The sequence below is a fragment of the Phalacrocorax aristotelis genome, chromosome 11 (genome assembly GCF_949628215.1).
Source record: "Phalacrocorax aristotelis chromosome 11, bGulAri2.1, whole genome shotgun sequence".
NCBI classification, from domain to species: Eukaryota; Metazoa; Chordata; class Aves; order Suliformes; family Phalacrocoracidae; genus Phalacrocorax; species Phalacrocorax aristotelis.
The window spans coordinates 41881-58751 of NC_134286.1; the positions used below are offsets into that span (position 1 = coordinate 41881).

The 16871-nt window shown below is 57.9% G+C and overlaps 1 protein-coding gene across 1 annotated transcript in view; it reads left to right on the plus strand.

The window, feature by feature from the left end:
- The first annotated feature begins 1795 nt into the window (after window positions 1-1795).
- EFNB1 (ephrin B1) overlaps window positions 1796-16871 on the plus strand; it is a 51677-nt gene continuing 36601 nt past the window's right edge. The window contains exon 1 of the mRNA XM_075106495.1: window positions 1796-2071. Within this exon, the coding sequence (XP_074962596.1) occupies window positions 1956-2071 (116 nt within the window). The 5' untranslated portion in view covers window positions 1796-1955. The remainder of the gene's footprint in view (window positions 2072-16871) is intronic.

A 16871-nucleotide genomic window follows, 5' to 3' on the forward strand; every position in this document is an offset into this window, starting at 1 on the left:
TCCCATCCCAAAGCGATCCCGAAGCGATCCTGCGTCCTTCTCCCTCCGCCCGCCGGGGCGCTTCGGGCACAGCATCCTCCTTCTGGAGGATTCCCGGGCTCCTGGATCCCCACCTGAGCCTGTGTCGGGAGAGCCGGCATCGCCATGGCAACCGGTCGTGATGTCATGGGCAGAGATGCTGGGGCAGGGAGAGCAGAGTCGGGCGGGCAGGGCAGGCACCGCCGCCCCGTCGCTCAGCCCCAGGCCGCGGCAGGTCGCCCTCCCGATCCTCCCTCCAAAAAAATGAAAATAATCTCTTTTTTTCTTCTTTTTCCCTCCTCCTTCCCCGAGAATCGTCACCGCTGTTGAATCGAGGTGTCGTCGGAGCACGCGAGCCCCTGCCACCTGCCTCCGCCCCACTGCGGTTTTAGCTAAAAACACAGAAAATGGACAAAATTGGTGCTGCGCCAGCAGGGCTCTGCGGCGGCCGGTGCGGGGGGAGAAGCGAGGAAATGGAGAAATGAAAAAAGTAACGGAGACGAGCGTGTCTCGGGGCGCTGCGAAACGGGGGCATCGGAAACTTTCTTAGTTGAAAGTCAACTTGCTTTCAATTTTTGATAGAGAAGGTAAACCGACTTGAGTTTTTTTTTTTTTTAATTTTCTTGATAAAAATCGAACTGACTCCGGCGTGGCGTCTTTTTTCTTTTTAAAATGTTCATAAATAGAAGCAAACCGACTCTAAAGGCCTGCTTTGATTTTCTTAATAGAAATTGAACTGTCTCCGAAGGGTTTCTAAAAATGTTTGCAAAGGAAAGCGGGCTGCGTCGAGCTTTAATTTACATTTTCTGAATACAAAGAGAACTGACTCTGGAGCTTTCGTGTTTGTTTTTGTAATAGAAAGTGAAGTGACTCCAGATTTGTTCAGTTTTAAATTTTCTTGGTGCAAATTAAAGTGATTTTTTTTTTTTGGTGATATAAAGCAAACTGACTCGAGGTTGGGGTTTTTTTTACTATTTTTTTTATTTTCTTGATAAAAAACAAACTGACTCTGCAGGGTTGGTTTTTTTCTTAATTTTATTAATAGAAACTGAACTAATTCCTGGGGTTTTCTTTTACTATTTTTGTAAAAGAAAGTGAAATGACTCCAGAGGTTTTTAGAAAATTTTCTTAAAAGGAAGCAAGCTGATTCTGGAGCTAGCTTTTTTTTTTTTCCCCCCAAACCCCCCCAAACCTCTCCCAAACCTCCAAAAACCACCCCAAAACTCAAAAACCCTCCATAAGCCTCCAAAAACCTTCCCAAAAACCTCAAAAAAAACCCCAACAACCTTCAAAAAACTTCCAAAAACTTTCAAAAAAACTCAAAAAAACCCCGAAAACCGGTGAATTTATTTCTTATTTCAGGGTAAATCAGCCTGAACTGGAGCCGTCCCGCCCCCCCCCCCCCCCCCCGGTGCCGATCGCTCCGGGGCCCGGCAGCGGCGGTGCCACCCGCGTCCGCTAGGGGGCGCTGTTGGACCGCGGCTGAACGGCGGGACACACACACACACACACACACACACGGGCCCGGGGGTGGGGACGCGCCGTCGGGGCACCGGGGTCCCAGCGCCCCGACGGCTCGTCCCCACCCCCGGCCCCCCGTCTCGCCCGGTCACCGCTTGGAGGAGGGGGATAAATCGGGGTGGGGGGTGGGGGGGTGGGGGGGCGCGGTGGGGAAGAAAAGGTACGCGCGCCCTTTAAGAAGGGAAAGTGGGCGTGTCCCGCACCTCAAGGCCCCCCCCCCGCTCCGCTCAGCCATTGGCCACCCGCTCTTCGGGCTGCCCGTTCCGTTGCCTGCACCGAGGAGTAGAGCGCTGGTCGCGGCGGGCGGCGCCGCTGTCCGGGAGGGAACGGCGGCGGGACGGGGAGCGCGGAGCGGGGCGGCGGCGGGGGAGCGGTATGGGCGCCTGACGCCCGGCCCGTCCCGCCGCCGAGGGACGATGGCGCGGCCCCGCGGCGGGCGGTGGTTGCTGGGCGTCCTCCTCGCCTTGTGCCGTTTGGCCGCGCCGCTCGCCAAGAGCCTGGAACCGGTTTCGTGGAGCTCCGGTAACCCCAAGTACGTGCGGCGGAGGGGGCGCGGGGAAGGGGGGGGGGAGGGGGGGGACGACGCGCCCCGGCACCCCCCCCTCACCCCGCGGCAAAAAAAAAACCACCTAACCCCGGGGAAAAAAAAAAATATAATTAACCAAACCCGCAAGATTTTTGAGAGAAACAAAAAGCAGCGAAGAGCGGCTGGAGGCTGCGGTCGACGGACGGAGAGGAGCGACCCCCGGCTGGAGTACGGACCTCGCCTCGCTTCTCCCGGGCGCGCCGGGCTGCTGCGCCTCTTCACCTATTTTGCTCTTCAAAAATACGCTTTTAAAATTTTTCCCCCGTTTTTAAGACTCCTTTCGGCTTTTAAACATTTTCTTATCTTTAAACATATTTTTGATTTTTCAAAATACCTTTTATTTTCCTGATTTATTTATCCTTTTAAATTTTTTTTCCATTTTTTTCACCTTCAATTTCCTACCCCCCCCCACCCCCCCCCACCCCGGGGGATTCGGGGAGGCTCCGCCGCCCCCCGGAGTGCGCCGGGGGGGGCCCCACCGGCCCGGATCGCCGCTCCCCTTCACCACGCCGACACTACAATGGGATTTATTACCTTTTTTTTTTTTTGTCTTTAAATTTTTTTGGCTTTTTCTCCTCTAAAAGCAGGCCGCGGAGGAAGGTGGGGGGGGCTGCGAGGCGGGGTGGGGGTCGGCCGGCGGTGGGACATCCCCCTCCCCCCACCCCGGTCCGGGTGTGAACAAAGCCGGCGGTGCTGCCCCACAGCCCCGCTCCGGCTGTACGTCCTATACGTTCTATATGTGTGCGGTATAGATGTGTACGTGTCTGCCCCGGCTGGGGTGCGGGAACAATGAGAAGGGGCTGTTCCAGCGCGCCGGGATGAAGGGCGAGGAGGAGGAGGAGGAAGAGCGGAGGGTGCTCAGCCGCCGTCGCTGCTGGCCTGGGGATGGTGGTTGCAGGGCGGTTTTGGGAGCCTCTTGCTGGGTTTTATCGTGTAGATCACAAAGTGTTTGTTGAGCTTAGCCTAGCTTAGCTCCTTCTCGGTTTAAAACCCCAAAAAATGCTGGGTTTAACCTGATTTTCCCCCGTTTCCCTAAAAAAAAAAACCAACCAGAAAAAAAACCAGAATTTTTGAGGGTTGGAGAGAACTGGAGCAATTTGGGCACCTTCCTGCTTGGACGCTTACATTCCAACCAAACACTGATTTTTTTTTTTTGGAGGGGGGGTGGGAAGGGGGAGAAGAAAAAGCAACTTTGCTGGCACGCGCGTGTGCGCGCACGTCGGAGGCGCCGGGCCGAGGCTCCCCTAAGCGAATCCTCCTGCTTGGTGTGGTTTTTTTCCCCTCTCCTTCCTTCGGAGCTGCATCCCTTGCCTTGGATAGAGAAGAGAAAGAGCCTTGACCCTCGGGAATCCATCCCGGGATTGGCGAGTCGGCGGTGTTGGCGATGGGGAGGCAAATCGGTGGTGGAAAAAATATCCCTTTTCAGTTGAAAAAAAAAAACAACAAAAAAAAAAGGGGTGGCTGGAGGTGGAAATGGCTTTGGTTTGGTGGCGTTGCTGGGGGACGCCATGTCGCCCCAGCCCGCTTTGGTAGCCTTGGATTTAATTAAATTGCGGAGGCCGGGGGAGTTGGGCGGAGGCGGCGGGGATGCAGCTGGAAGCTGGGGGTGACACGTCACGGGGGGTCTTCCACTGTCCCCCCACCATCTGCCAGGCGGCTCTGCCCACGCCGGCCCCGCCGCCCCGGGTGCGGTGGGCTCGGAGGCATCCCTCCCCGCCGGGGCATCCCGGGGGTACTTGGAGGCGTTTCTTGCTTCTCCCCCCAGTTTGGAGCTGGGTGGTTGTCCGCCTTGGGCGCAGCTTTCCGTCTCCGTGACATCCCGTGTGGGGACGCCGTGGGTGCTTCCCTGGCCCTGAGACCCTGCGGATGGAGCGCCCACCTCGCCGGGATGGGGAAAGACAGTGGGAAGCACCTGAAATGGCAGCATTCCCACCCAGAAAGGGCTCAGCTGGAGTGGGACGGGCGCCGGGGTGGGATCGCAGGAGCGATGGTTGGGTTTCGCGGTCCCACTCTTGCCCCATCAGCCTGTGCCCACGTGGCCTGACCCCGGGCCCTCGTCTTTGGGGGTACGTTTTTGGGGTCCCTCGCTTTCTTTTACGCCTTAACACTCCCACCTCCGAGTTGTGCGAGTTGCGTGGCATCGGGCAGAGCCTCTTCACAGCCGCTCCTGCCCGCGAGTGTGGCTGAGCAAGCCAGTGTGGGGCACCGCCTGCGGTACAAAGTCCTGTTCCAGTTTGAGGAAAAGCTGTGCTCTTTGTTAGACTGGGCTTACTCCCTTGGATAGACACATTAAAATCCCCTCGTGCCATGCTCGGCACTGTACTTTGGGCTTTCCATCCCCTTCCTCTGGCACTCTGTGGGCGATGCCGTGTCTGTGCCAGCCCTCCGCCCTGCTCCGCTGAGCTTTAACTCTTGCTTTTAGAGTAAAGAGAGCTAAAGCCTTTAAAAATAACATTGCTAAGTGGAATTTTCCAACAGATAGGAGGAGAAAGCGTTGGGCGTTGGGGCCGGCTGGCCTTGGTGGTCTCGCTGTAAATCACGAAAATATTTTTCTGCCCTTTCCTCCCCTGGGCAGCTCGGGGCCGCGCTTGCAGAGTGTGGGCTTGTAATTTGGCTGGGACATCAGCGGCAGGTTGTGGATCTCGTGGTGCTTATCAGAGGGATGTCGATAACGCATCTGATAGAAGGAATGATTTCCTAGGCAAGTTAAGACTAGCTTAAGCTGCAGCACTGTATGCTGTGCTGGGGAAACGCTTCCCTTCCGCGCCTTGGTGTGCGTCCAAAAGCCAGGAGGGAAATCATCGCTGTCCCCCCATTGTGAATAATCTGTGTCTTTTAGGGGGGAAAAATAGGCCGAGCAATGCTTTCGCCAGGTAAAAGGTGATAACTGTCACAAACCTGTGCTTGGGACGAGCTCAGACTAACTTGGATCCCCTCGGAGCGAGCTTTCCCCGGGGTGTCTGCGGAGCCCCTTGGAAGGGGTCTTGGGGAGCCAGTGTGGCTTTAATTTTATTCTGTCCCGTCCGAGGGGGGTGAAAGGTGCTTTTGGGATTTAATCGGCCCTTTTGCTGCTTGGCGGGGGGGGGTGGTGGGAGCGTGCTCTTGTTGGGCAGCCGGGAGTTGCAGGAGAAATTCTGGCTAAATCCTTTCTAAACTCCCTTGGCTGTAATTTTGGAGAAATATTGACCCTGGTGGGCTCCTGTGCCGACCGTTAAAAGGAAGCATTCCTAATAAAATATGGTTTGGAAAATTCATTTCGGACTGGAATTTGCCGCTCCAGAAAGTATTTTAATAAGGAGGTGGGGGGAAATGGGACACATCATCCGCGCGGGTCGTTTCGGCTCTGCTTTTCTGTCTTTCCCTTATATAAGTTTTACTCGGCTCTGCTCGCCCGCTCTGTGGAGCAACCCAGCAACTTGCGGAAAACAAGACAAATGCATTTTGGAGGAGGGAAAAAAAAAAGAGAAAAGTAAGCATGGAGGAGGGGAAAAAAAGCCCAAACCAGACAAAAGTCTAATCCTTTGTGGTATTTTTATTCTGTCTTTAATGACGTTATGGTGTCCTATTGAATTTTGTAAGTGCTGAGTTTGAAGCCTGGTGTATCTTTTCCTTTTTTTAATGCCTTTTAGGAGGGACAAAGTGCTTGTGGGAAGGCCGTTTCCGAGGGGAATGGCTGGCCTGGAGCTCTGCATCGGTGGGCTCACACTTGTCGGAGCAGATGTAATTTAATTACTGTGCCAGTGGGCGCATGAGGCGCTTTTGCAGTATAAGGAGTTGGGAAATAGTGAAAACACGCTGCTTACTTTTAATTAAAAGCTGCGTTTGGCTCGGGGAGCCTATGGAGACTCCCTCCTCCCGGGAAGTGTGCAGTGCCGGGAGGTGGGGGCTCCCCGGGGGTAGGGGAGCGATCGATGGCCCCCACGCACACCTCTGCCTCCCCGGGGCTTTGCTTAATCTCGGAAGGCTGGTTCGGATTAAGCGAGCCTGGAGGGTCTCCATCCCGGTTGGAGTTTCCCTGTGGAATGGAGTTGCCCTTTCCAAGCGTGCTGGGAGGGTGCTGCGCGCTCTGGTGCTGGGGGGGTGGGATGGGACCGCTTCGATGGGTGCCGGGCTGTTGGGTGTCCCCCCCCAGCGTGGAGGGCTCTTGTTCTTGCTCCCCCCAAGGCAGAAACCCCTGTGTCTGGCCCACCTTGCAGCAGCGAGGTTACCCTTCTTGCTGTGCCTGGGGGAAAGGAGCACCCAGGGCTCCTTGCGTCTCATTTGGGAGTGACTTCATTAACTTAAATTAAAAAAAAAAAAAAAAAACAGGGAGGGAAGGCAGGGCTGTGGCTATTGCAGTAGCTGGGTAAATACCACTGGATTCTATAAAATGGATTTAACTGCTTCCTTTAAAAGAAAAAAAGAGCCGTGATGGGGTGGCTGATTGATTGTAAAAGGAGCCGTAGCTTTCTCCAGAGCAAAACAGCTGCTGCGGCTCCTCGGAGCCGTGTGGCCGCGGGGACGGGACGGGGGTTTGCGCTGTTTCTGACGGCCGAGGGCTGGGAGGGAGCTGGCGGGGGGCTGCTTCCCGCCGCCGCACCTGAGCGACTTCATCGCTTCTGCTTTCCACCTTGGGCGCCGGTCCCAAACAGGCTGCGTGGGACGTGCCCTCGCCGGGGCTGGGTGGGCAGGGGTCCCCCCGAGCCCTGCACGTGTTTGTAGGGGTCGTGGGGATTGCAAAGAGCCGCGATGCACATGCAGCCCCTTTGCAGGACACGTGTCAGGAGGTGTTTGGGTTGTCCCCTGGAAACTGAGGGCTGCAAAGTAGGGGTGGCCCCTTCTTTCCACGCAGGGTGTCTGGGTCCCACCTGCCCCGCAGCTTCCCCGTGGCTCCCCGGCGCTGCTGGCAGGGCACCCCGTAATCGGCGGAGCGGTGGCAGTGCTGCTGGGAAGGCCGTCTGCCCGAGGAGCACTGGGCTCCGGTGGGAAAACATCTTGTACAGATCAGTAGCACATGCTACTTGGAGTCTGGCAGCTGAAACAGGGTGGGGAGAAACAAAGCTGAAATCCATTCTGTGTCTAATTAATGATTGCTTGTATCGGGAGAGCAGGAGGAGGACTCTGGGCTCGGCGCTATCTCGGCGTCACATCTGGGCAGGAATGTGGCGGCGGTGCTGCGGGGCTTTTGTTGCGCTCGCCTCGAAAAAGAACCGGGGTCCTTTCTGCTGCTTCCTGAGGCTTTTCTCCCTCGCTCTGGGGCAGGTGGCATGGCAGAGAAGCCTTCTCCAGTGAGCAGGAGGGGTGGTTGGAGGGGCATCCTTCGGGGAGGTTTTTCTCCTCCCTTGCGCGTCGTCTCCGGTTGGAGCACCCGTGCTCTGCTCGTGGCTGTGCTGGAGCCTCGGGATCCCGACACTCCCTGCTCTGCCAGCCTGCCCAGGCTCCGTCCCAGACAAGTCGGACAAGCCAGGACTAAACGTCTTGCTTGGTTAGGCTGGGTTTGTGCACGGGGTGGGGTTTGCATGACCTCTGTGCTTTCAGGAGCAGGGTCCTTCCCGGGGGGCTGGAGCCAAGCCCCACAGAGGCCGTGGGTGATGCCTGGAGGGAAGGAGGGGTTTGGGGGGGCCTCCAGCACCCGGCTCCCTGTGGAGGGCCAGGGAATGGGGGACAGGTCTGGGGGGTCACACGCTGTGTTTCAGCGAGCGGTGGCTTCTCGGTGAGCTCTCCCTGCCGGCGCCTCCGGGCGGGCTCTGACCCAGCTCAGGTGCCGGCGTGGCAGTGCTGCCCCGGCCGAGCAGCTGCGCTTGAAAAATGCCAGCTATTTATAACCCTGGCTTGGCTGCTCTGGAATAACCTTTTCCTACCCGCAGCCAGCCCTTCCCAGGTGGGCTGCTCCCCCTTTCCAAGGCCGTGGGACTGGGCTTTGCCAGCAGGGCTGCTGTGGGGGCTGCACGGAGAGCTGGAGCAAGGGGGGGGCTTGTTAGCATCCAACTTCCCTCAGTGTTTTCCAAGGGCTCTGTCCCTCCGTGATGCTGTGGTTGCGCGTATATCCACGTGTACCGTGTCTGCTGGCCCGGCCACGGCAGGGTTAGGCGTGGGGAGAGGCTCGGTGATAACCTGGATTGGCGTGGGTTGGCTCTTGCTGGTGCCCACACGGCGGTGCTGGGGCCGGGATGCCCAGGGGACGCTCCACGAGCTCTTGGTCCCTGCACTGTCAGGCTGGAGTTTCAGAAGTGCCTTCCTCGCTGCGGTGGCCGGGTCCTCCTCCCCTGCGAAGGCCTGGGGTGAGTGCCCTGCCTGGGAGGGGGGGGTCCCGGCTGGTTTCGGTGGCACCCAAGCCTGCCTCACGTATGGTGATGGGACAGGAGCGTCCCATTTCCCGGCAGTCCCTTTCCTTGCAGCAGGCAGCGGCTGGCGGCTCCCTGGCTTGCAGCATGAGCCCAGCCTTAGGGACCATCTGCCCAGCCTGACTTTTGGCATCCAGCGGCTTCTGAGTAGGTACTTCAGAGAAAACAAAGTGCGTTTTCACGGCTTATCAGCTATAAATACCCTTACACCATTAATATTGATCACGGAGCGTTTGCGTGTTTTGCTTCTCATTAAGGCTGGGAAACGTCTGCGGCTGCACATGCATTAGTGGCAAGGCTGAGACCCGACACCGTCTTCTCATTGCTACCGATTTCTTTTAATGTTTTAATGGGTTTCTGAAATGTGTGAGCGCAGTCTGGTGTGTGGGTTTGCAGGCGGGGACGGCAGCCTCGGGTCTGGCGGCGGCGCGCAGCGATGCTGGGGGATGCAGGGACGCTCGGGGATGTGATGGTGCTGGGCTCCGGCGTTCTTTGTCTGGGCTCGCTGTAGTATTGCAGCCGAACGCGAGGGGGAGGTCCGTGCCCCCCCCGGCTCCCACCGGAGTTTTGGAGGGCAAATTGTCGGTGTGCGTTGGGAAGGGGGAATGGGTGCAAAGGTGTTTCCCCCCCCCCCCCCAGCAAGGCGTAGCTGGTTTTCGCCTGGGTGGGGGGTCTGGGCGGTCTCCCCGCATGCTGCAGGGATGCCGGCGTACCCTGCCTGCAGCCGGGCGGGCAGCATATGGAAAGGATCTGGGTGTAATATCCCGGGCTGCAGCGCGGCTTTGCTGAAGAGGCCACTTCAGCAGGGGACGCGGCGTGGTTAGTCCTCCCGGCTGACACATCCCAGGCCTTCCTCAGACTTGAAAGAGCTCGAGTTCGCCTTTGAATCTGAGGATTTATAGCCCTTTTAGGCCTCTCCAATAAAAGCATGGCTCCCTCCTCAGACAGAGCCCACCGTCTCCCTCCTCCGGGCTCATTATCCCAGGGATTTGTGTTGCTCGCTCTCGCGCGCTCTCGCTCTGTTGTTCGCTACCGCCGCTTTCTTCAGATGTGCGGCCGAGAACTTCAGAGCATAAAAGCGGAGCCAGCGTGAGCCGGGGGAGCTGCGGGTCCCGGCCCCGCTGCCAGGATGCAGCCCCCACCGTGAGCTCGAGCAAATGTGGCTCCAGACCCAGCAGCGCGCCCGGAGAGGACCCCTCGTTCGGTGATGCTCTGGGGGTACGCTACCATCTCCCCCCGTGGGTTGGGGAGCATCAGCTCCCCTTGCCCGGTGTGTTCCTGGTGATTCCCCCTGCATCCCTTGAGGGCTGCGAGCCAGCGGGGATGAGCTCCGGTCCCTGCGGGCAGGCGCCGGCCCTGCGGCCGCCCCTGCCTGCCTCTTCTTGGCACATGTGGGCACTTCAGCATCCTCAGCCCTACAGATCATGTCTGCTTTATAGAGGCACGTCAAGCCTCTAACTGTTTAAAGAGAGGCTTAGGAAAGAGTCCAGAGAAACGACATAATTATTGTATTACAAATTGTTTCCTTTAATGGGCCCTGTCGGATCGCTCAGTCTGCTAAACACATTGTGCCCTCCCCCAGCCCCCAGCCCCGTGCTCCCGTGGCCCCTTTCCACTGCTCCAGCCTCCCCTCCCAAACCCAGCCCCGCCAGAAAATTCCTCCGGCTGAGGAGCCCAGGTGCTGGGGTGAGGGATGGGGGCTGCGTGAGGACCCACCTTGCCCCCCTGGGGGCTCCCCAAGGTGAGGGGACGATGGGGTGGCCCTGTCTCTGAGGAGGGGTCCTCTCCCTGCGGGTGGGTGGTGGTCGCTGCCCCTTCCCTCGCTCTGGAGCATCGCGTTGCCCTTGACCTTGCACATCTCGAGGGCTTTTGGGCCGGCGGCACCCCCAGCTGATGCTCGGGGCTCAAGGGCACCTTCTCACCAGCCAAAACCTTCTTGCCTTTCCTGCGCCAGTGCCACAGGCAGGGCAGGATGGGCAGAGCGAGGTTCCTGCCCTTCCCCAGCGTTTCGGTGCTTGTGTTGGTGGTGGACGGCTCCCAGGCAGCTTTTTGGCAGCTCCTACCCCTGAGGGCTGTGGGGCGTAAGGAGAGGAGCCACCAGCGGCAGTGTGAATTTTTTCGTGCTCCCCCCAAAGAATAAATGTGTTGGAATTAAGCAGCAGGTTACGTTTCTTCAAGGCCGAGCAGCAAATATGTTTTAAATTTGGCAGCCGGCAGCAGAGAGCGGGTGGGAGAAATTTTCCAGGTATTGCGTTACACTTTCCCCTAAAAGGGCTCTCTGCTTTGGGGCTGGGGATTAAAGGGAGGAGAGAGGAGGGGGCAGCGTGGGGACTGGGGGCTGCGTCCCTCGGGGGAGCGGACCCCCTTCCCTCGCACGTGCTCGCGGCCCCGTGCGCTCCCCAGGGCGCGGGGGCCGTGGCGCTCGCCCCGGCTGACTCAGGCCCTGCCCGGGGCAGAGGTGCGCCGCGGGGGACGGCCGGGATTAATTTTTGGGCTTCCTCCCTCTGGGTGCGATGGGAAATTTCCACCTGGTTGTGGGCACCGCCCCGCTCCCCCGGCCTGCCGGGCTCTGCCTTGCCCTCCTCTTCTCCTCTGATGTCTTTAATAAACGCTTCACGCAAGAGCGAACCTGGGATCCACTCCCAGCACAGAGCTGGGGCTCGGCCAATTAGTTGATTGTTTTAGAAGAAGAAAATGTAAAAAAAAAAAAAATTATTTTTCTTTTTTAGGGGAAGGTCTGGCTGATGCATCAGCGAGCAGCCCCTCTCCTGCGGGGGCGAGGCGGGGGGGGCTCCACGCAGCCCCCGCTGTGCTGAGCTCCAGCGTGTCCCCCTCCCTGCGTTGGCAGGACGGGGTGCTGCCCCTTGCACCAACCCAGAGATGGGGTCTCGGCAGCTGCCTGCACTCTGGCTCGCTGCCTGCCCACCCTGCACCCGGCTGTGTCCCCTCCAGCGTGTCCCTTGTCCCTGGGCAGCTGGGCGGGTGGTCCGTGAGCATCCCCTCCGGAGCTGGCACTGGTGCATCCCATTGTTCCCAGCTTCCTTCCCAGTAGGAGGAGGAGGAGATGCTTCCCCAGGAGGTGAGGAAGGACCATCCCAGTGCTGTCGGAGAGTGCAGAGCCCCCTTCCCTCTGTGTGGGCAGAGCCATGGTGCCCCATAGTCCCCACTGCCCGTGGGGGCCCGGCCACGTTGGGGTTTCAGGAAGGCACTCGGAGGTGTGAAGGTCTGGAGGCGGCTGGAATTTCCCCTTCAGCTGTGTTCGGTTTTAAATCTGTATTTTTCTTCTTTGGTGTAAATTCTGCGAGGACGGGGCCTGCCTGCGCATCCGTGCTGGCGTGTGCTCTCCGGTGGCGTGCCTTCCTCCCCTGCACCCATGTTAGCGGTGCCTCGGCTGTACTTAATCGCTGAAATAATTGGGGCAGCAGCAGCCCGGCGAGGCAGCGGTGCTGGGCCGGGGTCGGCGGAGGGAGAGGGGAGAGGGTCCATCGTGTTGGTGTTGCTGCGGTAGGAGAACATTTTCCTATTTTCTTTCTTTTTTCCCTTGCCTGAGCTCCGGGAATGCTCTCTGGCGGGGATGGAGGATGCTGTGGGGTGCCAGCTCGGCATTCCCTCCCTGGAAGCGATGGGTGCTGGGGCTCAGGGGAAGCTCTGCAGGGCCACCCCGTCCCTGTAGCTGTGGCAAGGGCGGGGAGAGGGGCACAGCCCCTGCTGCGTTGGGTGGCTGAGCGGGCTCGAGATGGCACATGATGGTACACGGACCAGCCATCCAGCTTCATGTCTTGGCATATTCCCCTCATTTTCCTTTGCAGAATTAAACTCTGTTCCCAAAAGAGCTGGGGAGGGGGTGGCATCCCAGGATAATCGCGGGGAGCAGCCAGTACCCTCCCAGGGACCGGCTCTGGTAATGATCCCACGTGGCCGCGGTGAGGGGATCCCATGCGAGTCCCTTCCCGATCCCAGGGAGGTTTAACACTTGATGATGCTTTTGATCTTTGCCCTGGCGTGGTTAGCGATGGGTGCTGTTTCCCTAATTACCCCCTTCATGTGGGGCCGTGCAGGTTGTGCTTACCCGGTCTCTCTCTCTCAAGCAAAAAAAAAAAATACCCTGCAAGGGCGTGTGCAGGGTGGGAGAGCGCGGCGTGCTTTCCCATACCACGCAGGAATCCTACAGTGCTCTTCATATAGCCCTGGGTGCTCCCACCCACGGCAGGCGGTTTCATGCTCCTTGGCTGGTTTCATAACATCCAGGAGAGGCACGAAAGTCTCCTAAAACCACCTCCCTTTGCTGCGCGTGGAGCCTGTGGGCTTAGGAAGGCGGCTGGGGGTTTGCTGGTCGTGCTGCCCACCCAGGAGAGCACTGGTGCCCGCCTAGCATCCCTTCTTGGCTGGCTGTTAAGTCTTTTGGAGGGCAGGCTGCATGTTGTGCCCGGGGGCCGTGGCAGGGATAGCAGAGGGACTCTTGCTGCCGTCCCCAGCCTGGGGAGGGGGTGTCAGGGGTGGGGAAGGGCTGCGGAGTCTCCTGGTTCCTGCTCTCCCAGGTGGGGCCCTTTCCTCCTTATTTTTCCTCTTTGAGGATGGAGGTGTGCGGTCTGAGGGTGGAGATGTGTGGGTTGAGGATGGAGGCACCTGGACCATCCATGGAGTTCATCCGTGCCTGCCACGCAGTTGGAGGGTTGTGGGACATCAAACTTGCAAGGAAAGCATGAACATGCTGCAGCATCGCACCAAACATTTGGTTTTCTTATCCGAGGGCGCTTTCTCCTTAAGGTACCCATCCCTGGTGCACCCCGTTCTCCCCATGTGCCTGAGACCTGGCGGGAGGGACCTTGCCCGCCCCGCGCCCTCCGTTGGGAAAGCCACCGCTGCCTACTTCTTGTCGGGATGGGGGATGAGATTCCCTTTCCTAGCTTATTAAAGATAAAGATATTTGTTGATAGTACAAATGGTTTCCTTACACGAGGATGGAGAGCGGGTGACAGATACAAGAGTGGTGGGATAATTGCTTCCAGATGCTGCCTCCCCTCGCCACCGGGGCCGTGTGTGTTCCAGCACCCTGCCAGCTCCGGCGAGCAAAACCAGGGAGTCGGCCCAAAAGCCAGGGCTGGCCCGAGCGGTTTCAAACAGCTCGACCTGCGACAGCTCTTGATTTCACCGCATCTTCTGGCGGCCGGAGCAGTTCTGTGTGGACGTGGGAGCAGGCCGGCTTGCGAGCTGCAGCTGGGGCCCTCCCAGTTCCGCCAGCCCCCCGAAAACGGGGCATTATGAGACATGCCGAGTGCTGCGGGACTGGGGATGCAATCGGGAATTGGATCTCGGATCCGTGCCGGAGGAGGCTGCCTCCGCTGCGCCTGGCCCCGCCGTGGCTCACGCCGCCTCGGGATGCTTGTGCCATAAACGCCGCAGGTTTTTGGCATCTGGGCTTTCTTGCAGAAAGCATCGTTGCTAGCAATAGTATTTATGATTATTTATTGGTTCTTAATGGCAAATAATGTAAACATCTGGCTAACACAGCGCACATGTTGCTCGTGCAGCAGGACATCTCTGAATGTTCAGCGTTGGGTTTATGTGCTTTATGAATTAGAAGGCGGCAAATGGTGGGTTGTTTTGATAAACTCCCCTGAAGGTAGAAATTCTTGAAGGGCTTCGCTGCTGACCTTCTTGTTAATTACTGCTCTGCAGCGCCGGGAGGACCAGCTGAAAGGGGGTAATGAAGCGTTGTCATCCGGCGCGCTCAGCCCGGCCAGGGCCCCGCGAGGAAAACGTCTCCTCCCTTTTGCGCCGGGGATGTGCGCCCCTCTCTGCATATTTATCGAGCTGGTTCCCCGTGCCTGGTAGATCAGAGCCTCGACTCATAAGACCTATTTTAAGGTTACAGTTCTGACCTTGATTTACACCGGCGACGGTTGTTGATGCAGGGTTTTTTTCCCAAGGTAGCTGCAATAGAGGTAAACCTAGCTGATGATGAAGGTGCTGGGGAAGAAAAGGGAGCAAAATGGCTTGCCGTCGTGTTGCTCGCTGACGGCCATGGATTTTATTTCCCTGCAGGTTCCCCTGCTTTTAGCCCCAGACAAAACTTGATGGGAAGGAGAAAGGAAAATGTGAACGGAGGAAAATTTAGTACTCCTGTGATTTCTGTAGCGCTTCTGTAGGTGAGAGTTGAGTCCCTTTGCCTGGTACCGGCTCAGCAATTCCACCTTGTCCCCAGAGTGTGTCTGAAGTCACTCAGGGAGAAATAATGCTTGGGGTTAAAAATAGACGCTGACAATAGGAAGGGAGGACTGGAAAAGCTCTGTGTCAGGGGAGGTGGACAGAGCCCGGCGATTGTGCGCTGCTAGAGCTGGGCTTTAGTGGGTTAGACTTGAATTAAACCTCATTTGCCCTTGTCATAACCTGGAGTGGATGCCACTCTTGGGCTTGGATGTCAATCAGTCAAGCCGAGGAAAGGACCTTTGCTTCCAAGGGTCTTGCAAAAGTTTGTTAGCGAGGATGCGGTGCTGTTGGGACCAGGGCTGGGAGAGGAAGGCGGCTCATTAAATCCTAATTGTTCGAGGAGGGCAGGTGGGATGTGGCTTTGGCAGAGGAGAACCTGGCACAGGGTGGAAATGGTCCAGCTCCCCTGGCATTTTTTAGGGCCGATCTGGAGAGGGAGGGACTTAAACTCGATCCACTTTGTCGCCAGCTGGGATATGCAGTCGTGGCTGTTCCCAAAGCGCTTTGCCAGGCTGTGCCAGTGCCGCCAGTGCCACCAGTAGCCTCCTTGCTGGGAGCAGGTTGTGCAGGGTGCTGCTTGGCCAGGGACGGCGGCGGTGCTGAGCGGTGCAGGACTGCGAACTCTGCAACCCTTGCCTGAGGCTTTTGTTAAAGCTCATTAAAACCATCTGTGGTTACCAGGGACTGACCAGAAAGCCCGGTCGGCAGCGGAGGCTGGGGCAGCCTGCGTCCCTGTCCCCGTGGTGGGGACACGGCCAGCGCCGTCCCCCCGGGGCAGCCGCCAAGCAGCGGGTGGGAGGAGATGGGGGTCACAGCTCCCGCTGGAGCGGGACCAGGAGCGATTCCGGCTTCTCCCTTAGTTTAAAGCTTTTTTTCTTTCTCTCCTGTTCCTTTCACTCTGGCAGCCCGCTCGGCCCTCTCCACCGCGCGAGATGCTGCGAGTACAATAGGGCTGCGAGGTGGGGTGGGAGGGTGGAAGGAGATGAAAGGGGAAAAGTAAAATTGAAGCATGTCTGGAAGGGCATTTTGATGTAAATGGGACTTTTTGATAGACTTTGAGAGACACCGTCAGAAAGGGCACTGGCCTCCTTCGGTGCGCTGAGCTCCGGGCTCAGCTCTTTCATTTGCTGGGGAAATGGGTGGTTTTTTTCATCTCGTGTTGGGTGCACCCATGGTTCCTACCAGTCCTCCCCATCCCCATCGCTACCCGTGTCCTGGCACGGGCACCAGCCCTGCGAGCATGTCTTAATGACATCAAACAACTGGAGAGTCCTGTTCAAAAGGCGAAAGTAGAGGCTTGCTTGGGAAATATTGGGGAAGGGAAATGGCTTCTTGCAACCCAAGCAGGCAAACCATGGGCGGGCGGGAGGGCATGGCTGCATCCCACCTTCCTCCCCCGGCAGCTCCGCGGGGTAGGGCCTGCGTTTGATCTGCTCTCGTCCTTTTGATCCCAGCCCTTGTCCTTGGCATCGTGTGTTTGTGGAGATGTGGCCTCGCCGTGAGTCATTCTCCTTCCTTTCTGCTGCTGCTTTTTTATTTTTCCCTTTTCCCTCTCCTAAGAGGGCACTCACTAAAAGGAAGCAGCATATTCATCCAGGAAACAAGAGCACAATAAACGTACGATGCTTGTAGTTTAAAAAGCGCCTCTGTCGTGGTTGTCGCTGCTGCTTTGACAAGCTGGGGATGAGGGGTGGCTAGGGATGCTCCCTGTGCGCATTGGCCCCGGGGTCCCTGGTCCCACCCAGAGGTAGGGAGCCCTTGGAGGGTGGCCGGCCTCCTCTCGCTTTCCCATGTGCTTGCGTGCTTCTGCTTGGCAGCCACGGACCCTGCCGAGGTGAGGGGAGGAGAAACGAGGACAGCACTGCTCCCCGGAGAGAAATCTGACAGGTCGGGGGGCTGGGAGGGGAGAACGGGGAAGGTCGGTCGGCGCTGGCATCCGCACATCCCTGTGCCGTCGCAGATGATGGGTCGCCCAAGAGAAGACCTGTCACTTCTCATCTGCGCATTGCCGGCTGAGCCCGTGGCTGGGCTCGCGTCCTCCCTGCGCCTCCCCACTGCCGCGTTCGCCTTCCTTGCGTTGCTGTCATTGCACACCGAGCTGTCGGCAGTCTGAAAATTTACTGCTTGTATAAAACCATCAAAAAATACCCAACTGTTAGTCAGTAAAAATGGCAAGGCAATTGCAGGGAAACTTGTTTCTTCCTCTGACAAAC